The sequence below is a fragment of the Phacochoerus africanus genome, chromosome 9, assembly GCF_016906955.1.
Source record: "Phacochoerus africanus isolate WHEZ1 chromosome 9, ROS_Pafr_v1, whole genome shotgun sequence".
NCBI classification, from domain to species: Eukaryota; Metazoa; Chordata; class Mammalia; order Artiodactyla; family Suidae; genus Phacochoerus; species Phacochoerus africanus.
Genome location: NC_062552.1, coordinates 65,411,203 through 65,426,398, shown reverse-complemented (window position 1 = coordinate 65,426,398; position 15,196 = coordinate 65,411,203). Strand labels below are relative to the sequence as shown.

General features: G+C 36.7%; 1 protein-coding gene across 5 annotated transcripts in view; it reads right to left on the bottom strand.

Moving 5' to 3' along the window:
- Positions 1–15,196, bottom strand: part of RALGAPA1 (Ral GTPase activating protein catalytic subunit alpha 1) — a 230,371-nt gene that overhangs the window by 174,780 nt on the left and 40,395 nt on the right. For all 5 annotated transcript variants that reach the window (XM_047797747.1, XM_047797742.1, XM_047797745.1 and 2 more), the window contains exons 4-6: positions 10,212–10,269; positions 3,297–3,340; positions 1,751–1,928 (exon numbers count right to left, since the gene is read on the bottom strand). In XM_047797747.1, coding sequence (XP_047653703.1) covers positions 1,751–1,928; positions 3,297–3,340; positions 10,212–10,269 — 280 coding nt within the window. The remainder of the gene's footprint in view (positions 1–1,750; positions 1,929–3,296; positions 3,341–10,211; positions 10,270–15,196) is intronic.

Below are 15,196 nucleotides of genomic sequence, written 5' to 3'. Positions count from 1 at the left end.
TTATTAATCAACTAAAGGACAATCTGATTACTCTAGGTAATGACCACACTTACTCTTTAAGGTAGCCCTTTATTCAAAGGATGAAATACTATTTACCTCTCAAAAAGAAAGAAAAGTTAGCATCTTAGTTTCTTAATTACAAAAGTCCACTTGTAAAATAAGAAACTTTTATTTTTCAGATATTCAAAAAGAATGATTATAACAAAAGCAAATTCATGAAAGTCAACCCACAACCAAATAAATTCTCTAAAATTTTTCCCAGGCAACACAGTGAGTACATGGTTTGGCACAGGCAGGTCCCTAAAACTATTTCTTAGTAAATATCAATCAAGTGATTAAGCCCTCTTCACACAAAGTAAAACATATGTGTACTTCAAAGCACATCCAAATTAAATCAAGGATACAAAGTGATATACGAAAATTCAAAATTAAAGATAATTGCAAAAATGGACTGTATTAAACATGTTTCTTTCCTTCTTCCTTCCTTTTTTTAAATAGGGCCGCACAGGAAACATATGGAAGTTTCCAAGGCAGGGGTCAAACTGGAGCTGCTGGCCTACATCACAGTCACAGAATCACTAGATCTAAGCCACGTCAGTGACTACACCTACTACAGGGAGTTCCCACTATGGCTCAGCGGTAATGAACCCAACTAGTATCCATGATGATATGGATTCAATCCCTTGCCCTGCTCAATGGGTTGGGGATCCAGCATTGCCAAGAACTGTAGTAGGTGTAGTCGCAGACGTGGCTTAGATCTAGTGATTCTAATACCTTGATCTCAGAGGCCTTGCAGGCTCTGGTGAGAATTCCCCTCCCAGGGATAGCTAATGCTTAGAGAAAACTACAGATCTAAGAGTTCACCCTTCACATGCAAACCAAACAATCCAGAGCCCAATCTACCACCTCCTTTGGACTTCCATACTCAAGATTACTAGTCTCCTAACCTGGTGACCCCTAACGTCAGGTATCAGACCATCAGAAACAACCCCTATGCCCCAGAGCCTGCTGATGTGATCCAAATTAGCCAGTCCTTGGCCTGCTCACCCTGCCTCAAAAATTCCTGCCTGCAGAAACTACAATAAAGACTTCTGCCCATGATACCCACTCCTACCCCTCAAGCCCCCACCCCCAACTGACCCCGCTTCTGTATGGCTACCCTCCCTGGTGTGGCATAACCCCTCCTCCTAGGAACTGTGAATAACAAACTATCTTTTTAGTGACAATCATTTCCTGAACATTATACCTGGATGATAAAACCTACATTTTATTTGTTTTTTAAATTTTTTATTTATTTACTTTTTATTGAAGTATAACTGACATACATTATACTAGTTTCTTGGTGCATAACGTAATGATTCAATATTTGTATGCACTGCAAAACAATCACCCCAATATGTCTATTTACCATCTGTCACCATACAAAGTTACAAAAAATGTTTTTCTTGTGATAAGAACTTTTATAATTTACTTTCTTAGCAACTTTCAAATTTGCAATAAATTATTACTGACTACAGTCCCTGTGCTGTACATTACAACCCCATGACTTAATTACAACTAGAAGTTTGTACCTCTTGATCCCTTTCACCCATTTCAACACCCTCAATTAGCAACCACCAACCTTTTCCTTCCATCTATGAGTTTGGTCTATAATTTCCCAATTAATAAACATACAGATATTTAAAATATACATTAACAAACAACCGAGAAATATTTCAAATAATGATGGAAAAGATCTCATGAATCTTACTTTCTTGAAGGTTGAGTGGAGGATTAATGAGATTATCTAAAGTTCGAGGTCCATATTCAGATTGTGGTGCTGAAAATCCAGGGATTAAGCATGAAAACATCCAAAGCTGTTCTCTGCTACAGTTATTCTGAAGAGCTTGTAACCATAATAAGAAAAGACGAACGCCTTCCCGCCTAATCTAAAATAAAATGAAAAGCAGTATTTTTATTTAAAATGGAAATACTTTCTTCCTTCCAAGGCCAAAATGCTTTAGAAATGATTATAGAAGGATACTTTGCAAAGGAAAGGAAAAAAGGATGGAAGGGGAGAGAGGGAGGAGAGGAGGGAAAAACGCTATATCCATAAGTTTATTGAGCCCTCATTATTTATAAATTTAAATTTATAATTTTATAAATTACTTTGAACAAATGAACTTGGCCTCTAACTACTTAAAGCCATCAGGTAATCTTTATGCTATAACTTCCATTTGTAAAAAATCAAATTCATTTCCTTCTTGTTTATTTCCCATCATCGCCACTCTAACCCAAGAAGCAAGAAGAGAAATAACTGTTCCTTGCTTTAATGAGTTTGGTAAAAGGAGGAATGGTCATGGGGATCCTGGTATTCTGCTAACTCAATGCTCTTGTACTTAGAAAAAAGCTTATCAATGTGAAATTACCTCATTTACTTAATTTGCTTCTAAGGGGCAAGGCCGGGATTCTGGCCTTTTACTATATTCTAAGCAACTAGAACGTAAGACTCAGAAGACAATAAATATTTACACTGATGATGCCCTCCCAGGAAGAGAATAGGATAAAAGAGAGGAAAATTCAAATCTCCAAGAAAAACACAAAGTTCTTCAGTAATCTAACTTCATCGGTAGTTATGGATATTACCTTACTATATCTTTGCAAACAGCTACTGTCAAAGCTATTCAACTGCTGCCACTCTTATGATTTAGTTAGAAACAGAATAAAGATATAGGAAGGCTTATTCCTTTGTACTGCTATATCTAAGCCCTGACATCAAAAGTACCTACAATGTGAAAATTTTACCCAACCTACAGCAAGATGTTTTTGGACTGGGTAGCTTCTCTTACCACAGCACAATGAGATAATGACAAAGAAAGAAAAAAAAAAAGAAACTAACAAAATCAACATTTTTAATAGATGTTCTACTTCCCTCTACATTTAACAATAGCTATGATAAAATGAATAATTTGCTGAATAACTAAATAATTTTTATCTTCTGGGGACCACAGAACAAAGTACAATCGTTCCTTGGTATCTACAGGGTAGAGGTTCTAGGACTTCCTCCAGTGAGAGTATCAAAATCAGCAGGTGCTCAGGTTCCTTAAAAAGAATGGCGGGGATGGTGATGCCCAAAGATACAGAGAGCTGGCTGTATTTCTGCTGAATGAGTTTATGCAGTGAACTCATTTCAATTAAGGAACTGCAGATAAGTCAAGATTCTTTAGAGAAAAATTGATGTAGGAAAGTGGAGCAGTTGACTAAATGTTTTACTCAGTTTTTAAAAACCATAGAAAAGAAATAAAATTATATTATACCTTCAAGGAGTTTCCTGTGTGCAGCAGTTTCTTTAAAATCAATCCTGAAAAGAAAACATGATTTTAAACATTCATATCTTCTTGTCTGTTTCTACATGTCAAGAGTTCTCAGTCAGACTTGAAAATACTTTAAAACAAGTCCTTGGCAACCTCCAAATTATTCTTGGTGACTTAATATCCCTCTGACCATAATCTTTGGACCAGAGGGCATATAAAAAGCCACCTTTTCAAAAAATGGTTTATTGCAATTAAACATGATTTATCCTACCAAAACAAACCCTAAACCCAAAATACATTTAAGACAATAGTCTATACATCCCTTAGACTAAGAAAATAATTACTTTCTCCATCACTGATACAAATAAAAACCATGGTAGAAAACTTCCATTTAGTTTAACCACATGAAAATCTGTAACTCTAATATTTCCTAACACATATTTGCATGGTACTAACTTTTTTTTTTAATTCTGAAAAGCATCTTTAATATTCCTTTTCCTTTTCAATTACATGGTATTTCAAATCTACAATAAAATAATGAAATAACATTCAAGGACATGCAGAGGCCCATAATTTGGTCTGAACAAATATAAACAGAGTCCTGCGTCTTATATTTCAAAAGTTCATTTATTTACATTATCTACAATGTTTTATATAATGGTACAAGTATCACTGAAGCCTCCTATGAATCCATATGAAATACATATATATAATGATCAAGCCTGTAACTTTATTTGCTTAAGTTGCACTTGTCATACAAAAATAAGCTTTAATATTTCAACAAACTGTTGATTTATTTGCAATTCCATTATTTGTGAGGGAACAAATTTAAGTTTATAAAACAATACTATTTAAAGCCTAGTCCTTAATCAGCTCTCCTAAAATATCTATTTATGCTAAATGCAGTGTGGTATCATAGATTGGATCCTGGAATAGAAAAAGAACATAAATGGAAAACTAATCAAATTTGAGAAAGTTCAAAGTTTAATAATAGTAAAAACATGTATTTCAAAATTTTATATAAGGTGTTATTATACAAGTAATTTTAGCAGTTGAATTTCACATCCAACATTAGCTTCTGAAATTTATCTTTTCTGATCCATGTAGCTCTAATTACTTCACTTTTTGCACATTTATTTTCTTAATTGAAGTATAGTTGGTTTATAATATTTTCAACTGAACAGCAAAGTGTTCATTATACATTCATTTATATATATGTATGTGCATATACATACTTTTTTTAAGATTTTTTTCCATTATAGGTTATTACAAGATAGTGAATGTAGTTTCCTCTCCTATACAGGCAATTCTTGTTGTTCATTTTATATACAGTAGTGTATATCTAGTTAATTCATCTTAACTACTGTATACTGTTCCATTATATTCACCTTCTTTACTGATTCTCTTTATATTAGGACATTGGACTTGTTTTCAAACTTTTGTTATTCCTAATAATACTATAATAAATGTTCATGTTCATGATTCTCTCATACATGGGAGCTTCCCCAGAATATGTAAATAGGAATGAAATTAAACACTTTTAACTTTACTAGATACTGAAAAATTCTCTCCAAAGTAGCCGACAAAATTAATACTAGAAGCATATGTGAGTATCTTTTCATTTGGCCATTCAAGTTTCTGTAAATTGCCAGTCATATCCATTGTGTATTTTCCAACTGAGTTATTTTCTTTTGTTTAATATAAGAGTTCCTTTTATTTATTGGTTATTAATGCTATGTAAGTTCTATGAATTAGAAATGAATTCTCCCAAACAACTCAGCCATGTTTTCGCTGACTGGGAATGTGGTACTGTCTGATGTACAGAAGTTTTCAATTTCAATGTAATCACCAGCGTTTTTCATTATGTGTACTTACTATGTCTAAAGAAAAACTTCCATACCTTGAAGTTATGAAGATAAAACAAATAGTCTCTTCAAAAAGTTTTAAAGTATTATATTTCACATTTAAGTCCTGAAATCCATCAGAAATGTATTTCTGTGTGTAGCAATTAAAAGAATTTTCCCTCCCCAAGTGGATAACCAATTGTAGCAGACATTCAGGTTTTATTATGAAATAAAATATTGTCTCAATCATATCTGCGTGTTCCCATATATGAGCAGAGGTCTCTGGCCAGCCTCAACGTCGTCTTCTTTTTTTTTTGTCTTTTTTTGCCTTTTCTAGGGCTGCACCTGCGGCATATGGAGGTTCCCAGGCTAGGGGTCTAATCAGAACTGTAGCTGCCAGCCTAGGCCACAGCCACAGCAACTTGGGATCAGAGCCTCATCCGACCTGCACCACAGCTCACAGCAACACCGGATCCTTAACCCACTGAGCAAGGCCAGGGATCGAACTCGCAACCTCATGATTCCTGGTCGGATTCGTTAACCACTGAGCTACGATGGGAACTCCAATGTCTTCTTCCATTAGTCTTCTTGTCCATGCCTGCTATACCAATGATACTGTCTCAATTGTGTGTGTGGGGGGGGCACACCTGCAGCTTGCAAAAGTTCCCAGACCAGGTATCAAACATGTGCCACAGCTGGGACCCAAGCCACAGCAGTGACAATGCTGGATCCTTAACCTGCTGCACCACCAGGGAACTCTTGTCCTAATTATTATAACTTTATAATCTTGTTATTGGGTGTGGTAATATCCAACAACAACAACATCTTCCCTCTTCCATTGGTATTCTTCCAAATTGCTCTGGCTTTGATTTTCCATGTAAATTTTAGGATAAACTTATTAGGCAACATTAAAAAGTCCCTACAAGGAGGTGTCGCTGTGGTACAATGGGACCTGTGGCATCTCTGTATCAATGGGATTCAGGTTCAATCTCTGGCCCAGTATGGTGGTTAAACATCTGGTGTTGCCACAGCTGTGGCATAGGTTGTAACTGTGGTTCAGATTCAATCCCTGGCCTGGAAATTTCCATATGCCATGAGTGCAGACAAAAAAATTAAGAACAAAAACAAATCTCACAAAGAAAAGCCCAACTCCAAATGGATTGCCTTTTAAATTCTATTAAATATTTTTAAAAGAAGTAATATCAATTGTTGACAAACGCTTCCAGAAAACAAAGGAGGGAACATTTCTCAATCTATGTATGTGACTATTATTATCTTGATAATAAATTCAGATAAAGACCTCACAAGAGAACACAGTGTTCAATATTCCTCATAAACACTGAGGCCAAAATCTTTAATCAATTGTTAGCACACTGAATTTAACAATATATTTAAAAGGACTATAAACAGTAACCAAGTAGGATTTATCTCAGGGATGCAAAGTTGGTTTAACATTTGAAATGCAATTTGTCAAGTACACAAATTAACTGAATAAATGACAAAGACATCAATAATGCTGACTATGATCATGTCAATAGATGCAGAAAAAGCACCTGACAGAATACAATGCCCATGCATGATTTAAAACCCTCAGCAGGAGTTCCCTTCGTGGCACAGTGGTTAACAAATCCAACTAGGAACCATGAGGTTGCGGGTTCAGTCCCTGGCCTTGCTCAGTAGATTAAAGATCCGGCATTGCCGTGAGCTGTGGTGTAGGTTCCAGATGCGGCTCAGATCCCATGTTGCTGTGGCTCTGGCATAGGCCGGCAGCTACAGCTCTGATTAGACCCCTAGCCTGGGAACCTCCATGTGCTGCAGGAGTGGCCCTAGAAAAGGCGAAAAGACAAAATAAATAAATAAATAAATAATAATAAAACCCTCAACAAAGAAGTTCACTTGTGGCACAGCAGGTTAAGGATCTGGTGTTGCCACAGCTGTGGTGCAGGTAGCAACTCTGGCACAGATTCGAACCCTGGCCCAGGAACCTCCACATGCCATGGGTATGACCAAAAAAAACAAAAAACAAAAAACAAAACAAAACCTCTCAACAAAACAAGATAGAACAGAACTTCTTCAACTTAATAAATGGCATCTATGAAAATAGCTAACACCATATACAATGGTGAGAGACAATGGCTCTTTTCCATCAGGAATAGTATAGGGATATCTACTTTTATTCAACACTGTGCTAGAGGAGCAAGAAACAAAAAAAAAAGAAGAAGAAGAAATTAAAGGCACTATATTGGAAATTAAAAAGTAAAACTAGGTGTTCCTGCTGTAGTGCAGTGGATTAAGAATCCTACTGCAGTGGCTAGGGCTACTACAGAGATGCAGGTTCAATCCCCAGCCCAGTGCAGTGTGTTAAAAGATCTGGCACTGCTGCAATAGCAGCCTAGGTCATTAATGTGGCTCAGATTCAAGCCCTGGCACAGGAACTTCCATACGCCATGGGTGCAGTCATTCAAAAAAAGTTACACTAAATCTGCATTTGGCATGATCCTATATGTAGAAAAATCAAAAGGAATCTAGACTAAAACAAATAGAATAAACAAGTTACAATAAACTTGAAACAATATAAATGACCGTTAATTTGTAAGTAAATAAAATATGGTCTATTCAGACAATGGAATACACTACAGAAATGAAAAGAAATGCTGATATATTCTAACACAGGTAAATTTTTAAAAATGTTAAGTGAAAGAATCCAGATGTAAACTAGTGCAAATTATATGGTTTCACTGACATGAAATATCCAAAAAGGCAAATTTACTGAAGACAGAAAGCAGACTGGTAGTGGGAAAGGCAACTAACTGTAAATGGGCTAAAAGGAAATTTTTAGACTAGGCTGTGGGAGTTGCTGCTGTGGCACAATGGGGTTGGCAGCATCTCTGCAGTGCCAGGATGCAGGTTCAATCCCCAGCCTGGCACAGTGCGTTAAAAGATCCAGCACTGTTAGCTGTGGCATAGATTGCAAGTGTGGTTCGGGTCTGATCCCTGGCCTGGAACTTGCTATGCCGTGGGGCAACCAAAAATGGAAAAAAACAAAAATAAAACTGGACAGTGATGATTCTAAATATGTACTAAAATTTAATGAATTATTTAAATGATTTTTATCTAACTATACTTCAAAAACGTTACTTAAAAAAACTAGTCACTGATTTGTTTTGCCATATGCACAAGACAAAAAAGAAAGGAAACAGGGAGTTCCCTTCGGGGCTCAACAGTTAACAAGCCCAACTAGGATTCATGAGAATGAGGGTTCGATCCCTGGCCTCACTCAGTGGGCTAAGGATCTGGCATTGCCATGAGCTGTAGTGTAGCTCGAAGATGCAGCTAGGATTCTTGTGTTGCTGTGGCTGTGGCACAGACTGGCAGCTATAGCTCCGATTCGACCCCTAGGCTGGAACTTCCATATGCCGTGGGTGCGGCCCTAAAAAGAAAAAAAAAAAAAGAAAAAAGAAACAAAGTTTTAATTTTCTTTCTTCTGAGTGACAAAGAAAAATGACCATTTATGCATCTTCTCAAATTGGACATTTATAGGGATATTATTAATCATGACAACTAGATAGCCCAAAGGTCATTTAGAGATTGATGACTACTTTCCTCAGGAAATACATTAAACTTGAGAAGTTGAGATGTCTCAAAAAGAGGTTCTTCATAGATAACCTTCAAGGACATTTTTATGACTATGAAATGAAAAAACAGGATTTCACGATCCCATTGAGCACCTTACCATATGCTTATTAGCAATTCCTATGTCTTCTCTGGTATGATGTCTATGCAGATTTCCATCCAGATACCTATGCAGATATTTTGCCTATTTAAAAAACTGACTTGTATTACTGAGTTACAAGAGTTCTTTATATAGTAATGGTAAATCATTTTTAGTCTTGAGCTTTACCTAAAAAATTGATTCTAAAAGGTTTTATTGGAGTTCCAATTGTGGGTCAGAGGATTACGAACCCGACTAGTATCTATAAGGATGTGGGTTCAATCCCTGGCCTCACTTTGGGTTAAGGATCCGGCATTGCCATGAGCTGTGGTATAGGTCACAGATGTGGCTCGGATCTGGTGTTGCTGTGGCTATGGCTAGCAGCTGCAGCTCTGATTTTACCCCTAGCCTGGGAACCTCCATATGCCATGGCCCTAAAAACCACAAAAAAAGGAAAGAAAAAAAGAAATATAGGGTCTAGATAAATCTATGATACTTTTTAAAGACAAAAACAATACAATAATTATAAAAGAATATAAAGCATAAAATATTCTACTTGAACAATGTAGATATGGTGGCCATTCGTATGTTTATAAGAGAAGGGCCATGAGAATTACTAGCAATCAGCCCTGACATTACTGCAACACTGAACCAAAGCCAGCAATTGCCTACCTGCAGATTCCTTTTTCATTTGAGGGGGGGAAAATGTCTTGAGAGCTCAAGAGGCCTATGGTAATGCTGTGACTGTTAAAGAACCAGACTCCCAGCCTGCAAGCATCTTGGTTTAGCTCCTAGTAGGAGGAAGTCAGTGACCACCTGCCTACTGGGTCTCTCACAGTAATCCATAATAGCACTATTTTTTTTTTTTCCTTTTCAATTTCATTTCATGATCTTAGAAGCTATACTTTGGCTCTTCAAGCAGGTAAGTTTAAGTCCACTTCCCTCCTTTTTTTTAATGGAGCAAGCAGCCAGCTGACACTGCCTGCTTTGAAGCCTGGAGGCCACCGCTTCTGCTCTACTTGGCACTTTGCATTTCCTTTTCCATTTTTGATTTACTGAATGTTTATTCTGATACTCAAGTCTGGTTTTATTTTTACTTTTTTGGCTTAATAGCTTTATCACTGCTAACATTTTCAGAGTAAATGAACAAGTAGATCTAAGAAATTTAATATGTCTCTGACTAGAAATTCTTTGTGTATGTTTTTATCTTATATTCCTGGTGAGTACACCTCTGTACTCTTTATTTTGTTTTCACTAAAGTATAAACAATGAACACATTTCAAATGATGATCAACCAATTAAAGAGTATTTTCACATATGATCATTTATTTCAAATATGAAATACATATTTAAATTACTTACCAATACTATGAAACTGCCATCGCTGATGGATTCTTTCTGGAAGAAGTTGTAAAATTTTCTAAAAATCAATATGAATAAAGTAAAGTATGAAAAGCAAGTAACAATCCCATATCTTGAGCAATGTGAAAAATTAAACACAGAGCTTAGACTAACCCTTTAAGTGTTTCTTACATAAAAGATATTGTTACAAATACAAAATAGTCTTTGAGCTAATCTGATGGTACTGGCACTATTTCAGCACTGCCATACTGACCAATATTTGAAAACTCCAGACAACAATATGCTATACTGGCAAAGACTGAGAACAGAAAATTAATGAAATTTATCTTTTATAATGATGTGAAAAGTATATTTCCCCTTAGTGATTAAATACTATTTTTATATTTTTAAATTTTTATTCGATGACTTTAATTACATTTACAGTTGTACAACCATCATCACAATCTTAATTTTAGAACATTTCCATCATAAACTGCCAGTCCACCCCCCACACACACCTGTCCCTTTTGGTAACCCTAAGTTTTTTAAAATATGTGAGTCTGTTTCTGTTCTGCAAGTAAGTTCATTGTGTCCTTTTTTTAGACTCCACATATAAGTGATAGCATATGATGTTTGTCTCTGTCTAACTTCATTTAGTATGATTATTTCTAGGTCCATCTATGTTGCTGCAAATGCCATTATTTCATTCATTCTATGGCTGAGTAATATTCCCCTGTATATATGTACCACATCTTCTTTGGCCACTTCTGTAGGCCACTTCTGTATCAATGGATATTTAGGTTTTCCATGTCTTGGCTATTGTATATAGTGCTGCAATGAATATTGGGGTACATGTATCTTTTCCAGTCATGGTTTTCTCCAGACAGATGCCCAGCTGAATCATACGGTAATTCTGTTTTTAGTGTTTTGGGGAACCTCCATACTGTATTCCACAGTGGTTGTACCAATCTATATTCCCACCAACAGTGTAAGAGGGTTCCCTTTTCTCCACTCCTTCTCCAATATTTATCGTTTGTAGACTTTTTCTTGATGGCAATTCTGGCTGGTGTAAAGTGGTACCTCAGGAGTTCACGTCGTGGTGCAGTGGTTAACGAATCCGACTAGGAACCATGAGGTTGCGGGTTCGGTTCCTGCCCTTGCTCAGTGGGTTGGCGATCCGGCATTGCCGTGAGCTGTGGTGTAGGTCACAGACGCGACTCGGATCCCACATTGCTGTGGCCCTGGAGTAGGCCAGCAGCAATAGCTCCGATTTGACCCCTAGCCTGGGAACCTCCATATGCCGCGGGAGCAGCCCAAGAAAATGGCAAAAAGACCAAAAATAAATAAATAAAGTGGTACCTCATAGTTGTTTCGATTTGCATTTCTCTAATAATTATTGACATTTATCATCTTTTCATGTGTTTTTTTGCCATCTGTATTTCTTCTTTGGAGAACTGTTTAGATCTTCTGCCTATTTACTGAGGGGGTTGTTTTGTTTTGTTTTTTGATACTGAGCTGCAGGAAGTGTATGTATTTTGGAGACTAAGCTCTTGTCAGTTGCTTCATTTGCAAATTTATTTTTCCCATCCTATGGGTTGTCTTTTCATTTTGTTTAGGGTTTCCTTTGCTGTGCAAAAACTTTTAACTTTAATTGAGTTCCATTTGTTTATTTTTGTTTTTATTGTCATTACTTTAGGAGGAAGAGCTGAGAAGATACTGCTGCAATTTATGTCAGAGAGTGTTTGGCCTCTGTTTTCCTCTAAGAGTTTTATAGTACCTGGACTTCTATTTACGTCTTTAATCCATTTTGAATTTACTTTTGTTTATGGTGTTAAGAAGTGTTCTAATTTTTTTCTTTTGCATGTAGCTGTCCAGTTTTCCCAGCACCACTTATTTAAGGGACTGTCTTTTATCCGTTTATATTCTTGCCTCCTCTGTCATAGATTAGGTGACCACAATATAGTCATTTGGACAATACTGATTCTTCCAATCCAAGAGCATGGTTTATCCACCTTTGATTTCTTTCATCAGCATCTTATAGTTTTCAGCGTCCGTGTCTTCTGCCTCCTTAGGTAGGTTTATTCCTAGGTATTTTATTCTTTTTGATGTGATGGGATCGTTTCTCTAACTTCTCCTTCTGATTTTTCATTGTTAGTATAAAGAAATGCAGTTGATTCCTGTGTATTTGTATCCTGCAACTTTATCAAATTCATTTATGAGCTTTAACAGTTTTTTGGAAGCAACTTTAGGATTTTCTAGGTATAGTATCATGTCATCTGCAAACAGTGATAGTTTCACTTTTCTTTCCTATTTAGATTCCCTTCATTTCTTTTTCTTCTCTGATTGCTGTAGCTAGGACTTCCAAAACTATACTGAACAGAAATGGCAAGAGCAGACATCCTTGTCTTGTTCCTATCTGGGGGGGAATTCTATCAGCTTTTCACCACTGAGAATGATGTTAGCTGCTGGGCTCATACATGTCTTTTATTATGCTGAAGTAGGTTCCCTTTATGCCCACTTCCTTGAGGGTTTTTATCAGAAATGTGTGCTGGATTTTGTCAACAGGTTTTACTGCATCTATTGAGAAAATCAAATAGTTTTTATTCTTCAGTTTGTTAATGTGGTGTATCACACTGATTGATTTGTGAATACTGAAAAACCCTTGCATCCCTGGGATAAATCTCACTTGATCATGGTGTGTGATCCTTTTAATGTACTGGTGGATTCGGTTTTCTAGTATTTTGTTGAGGATTTTTGCATCTATTTTCATCAGTGATATTGGCTTGTAATTTTCTTTTTTCATGGTATCTTTGTCTGGTTTTGATATCAGGGTGATGGTAGCCTCACAGAATGAGTTCAGGAGTGCTCCTTCTTCTGCAAGTTTTTGGAAGACTTTCAGAAGGATATGCATTAACTCAACTTTTTCCTAAATGTTTGATAAAATTCCCCTTTGAAGCCATCTGATCCTGGACTTCTGTTTGTTGGGAGTTTTTAACCATAATTTCAATTTCAGTACTTGTGATTGGTCCATTCATTTTTCGATTTCTTCCTGGTTTAGTCTTACAAGATTACCTAAGAATTTGTTCATTTTTTCAAGGTTGTCCATTTTATTGGCATATAGTTTCTTGTAGTAGTCTCTTATGATCCTTTGTATTTCTGTGATAGCTGTTGTAACTTCTCCTTTTTCATTCTAATTTTATTTATTTGAGTCCCCTTTTTTTTTTTTTTTTTGTCTCTTGTCTTTTTAGGGCCACACCTGCGGCATATGGAGGTTCCCAGGCTAGGGATCTAATCAGAGCAGTAGTCACTGGCCTACGCCACAGCCACAACAATGCCAGATCCAAGCTGATGCTGGTCTGCAAACCACACCACAGCTCACAGAAATGCCAGATCCGTAACTCACTGAGCAGAGCAAGGGATCGAACCCACAACCTCATGGTTCCTAGTCGATTCATTTCTGCTGCACCATGATGGGAACTCCCTTTTTTTCTTGATGAGTCTGGCTAAGGGTTTATCAATTTTGTTGATCTTTTTAAAGAACCAGCTTTTAGTTTCACTCATCTTTTCTATGGTCTTCTTCACTTCTATTTTGTTTTTTCCTGCTCTGATCTTTACAATTTGTTTCTTTCTGCTAACTTTAGGTTTTGTTTCTTCTTTCTCTAGTTGCTTTAGTTGTACACTTAGGTTGTTTGAGATTTTTCTTCTTTCATAAGGTAGGCTTGTATTACTATGAACTTCCCTCTCAAAACTGCTTTTGCTGCATCTGAGAAGTTTAAGATTTTTGTGTCTTTGTTGCTATTTGCCTCTTTTTTTTTTTTTTTTTTTTCAGGCCCACACCCACGGCATATAGAAGCTCCCAGGCTAGGAGATGAACCAAGAGCTGTAGCCGCTGGCCTATGCCACAGCTATAGCAATGTCAAAGCCAAGTCATGTCTGCAGCCTACACCACAGCTCAAAGCAACCCCAGATGCTGGTCTAACCCATCATTTTAGGCCTGTATTTCCTTGCTGATTTTTTTGTCTGGATGATGTGTCCATTACTGTGAGTAGGGTGTTTAAGTCTCTATTATTGTGGTGTTGTCAATTTCTCCTTTTGAGGCTATGAGCAATTGCCTTACATATTGAGGTGTTCCTATACTTACATATATATTTACAATTGTTATATCTACTTTTTGGATTGGTCCTTTGATCATTATGTAATATCCTTCTTTGACTCTTGTTAACATTCTTCAAGGCTGATTTTTGTCTGATATGAGTACTGCTACTCCAGTTTTCTTTTGATTTCCATTTGCATAGAGTATTTTCTTCCATTCCCCCTCCTCTTTTTTTTTTTTTTGCTTTTTAGGGCCCCATGTCTAGCACATGGAAGTTGAATTGGAGCTGCAGCTACCAGTCTAACCCATAGCCACAGCAACTCAGGATCCAAGCCATGTCTGCAACCTATACCATAGTTCATGGCAACACCAGATACTTAACTCACTAAGCAAAGCCAGGGATCAAACCCTCATCTTCATGGATACTAGTTGGGTTCATTACTGCTGAGCTACAGGAACTCCTCCCTTTCAGTTTGTATTTGTCCCTAGATGTGAAATGGGTCTTTTGAAGACAGCATATATATGGGTCTTGTGTTTGCATCCATTCAGCCAGTCTCTATCTTTTGGTTGAAGCATTTAGTCCATTTACATTTAAGGTAATTATTAATATGTATGTTCTTATTGCCATTTTGTTAATTGTTTTGGATTTGTTTTTATTGCTCCTTTCTCTTCCCTTCTTCTCTTCTCTTGTGGTTTGATGACTATCTTTACTGTTGTGTTTGGATTGCTTTTTCTTATTTGTGTGTCTAGCTATTGCAGATGTTTGGTTTGCAGTTACTACGAGGTTTTGATACAGGACTCTATATATATACAAGATTGTTTTAAGTTGCTGGTCTCTTAATTAAAATGCACCTTCAGTATCCTGCACCTGTACCCTCCTCTTTGCATGATCCCTGGTTTTGGTAGCATATTT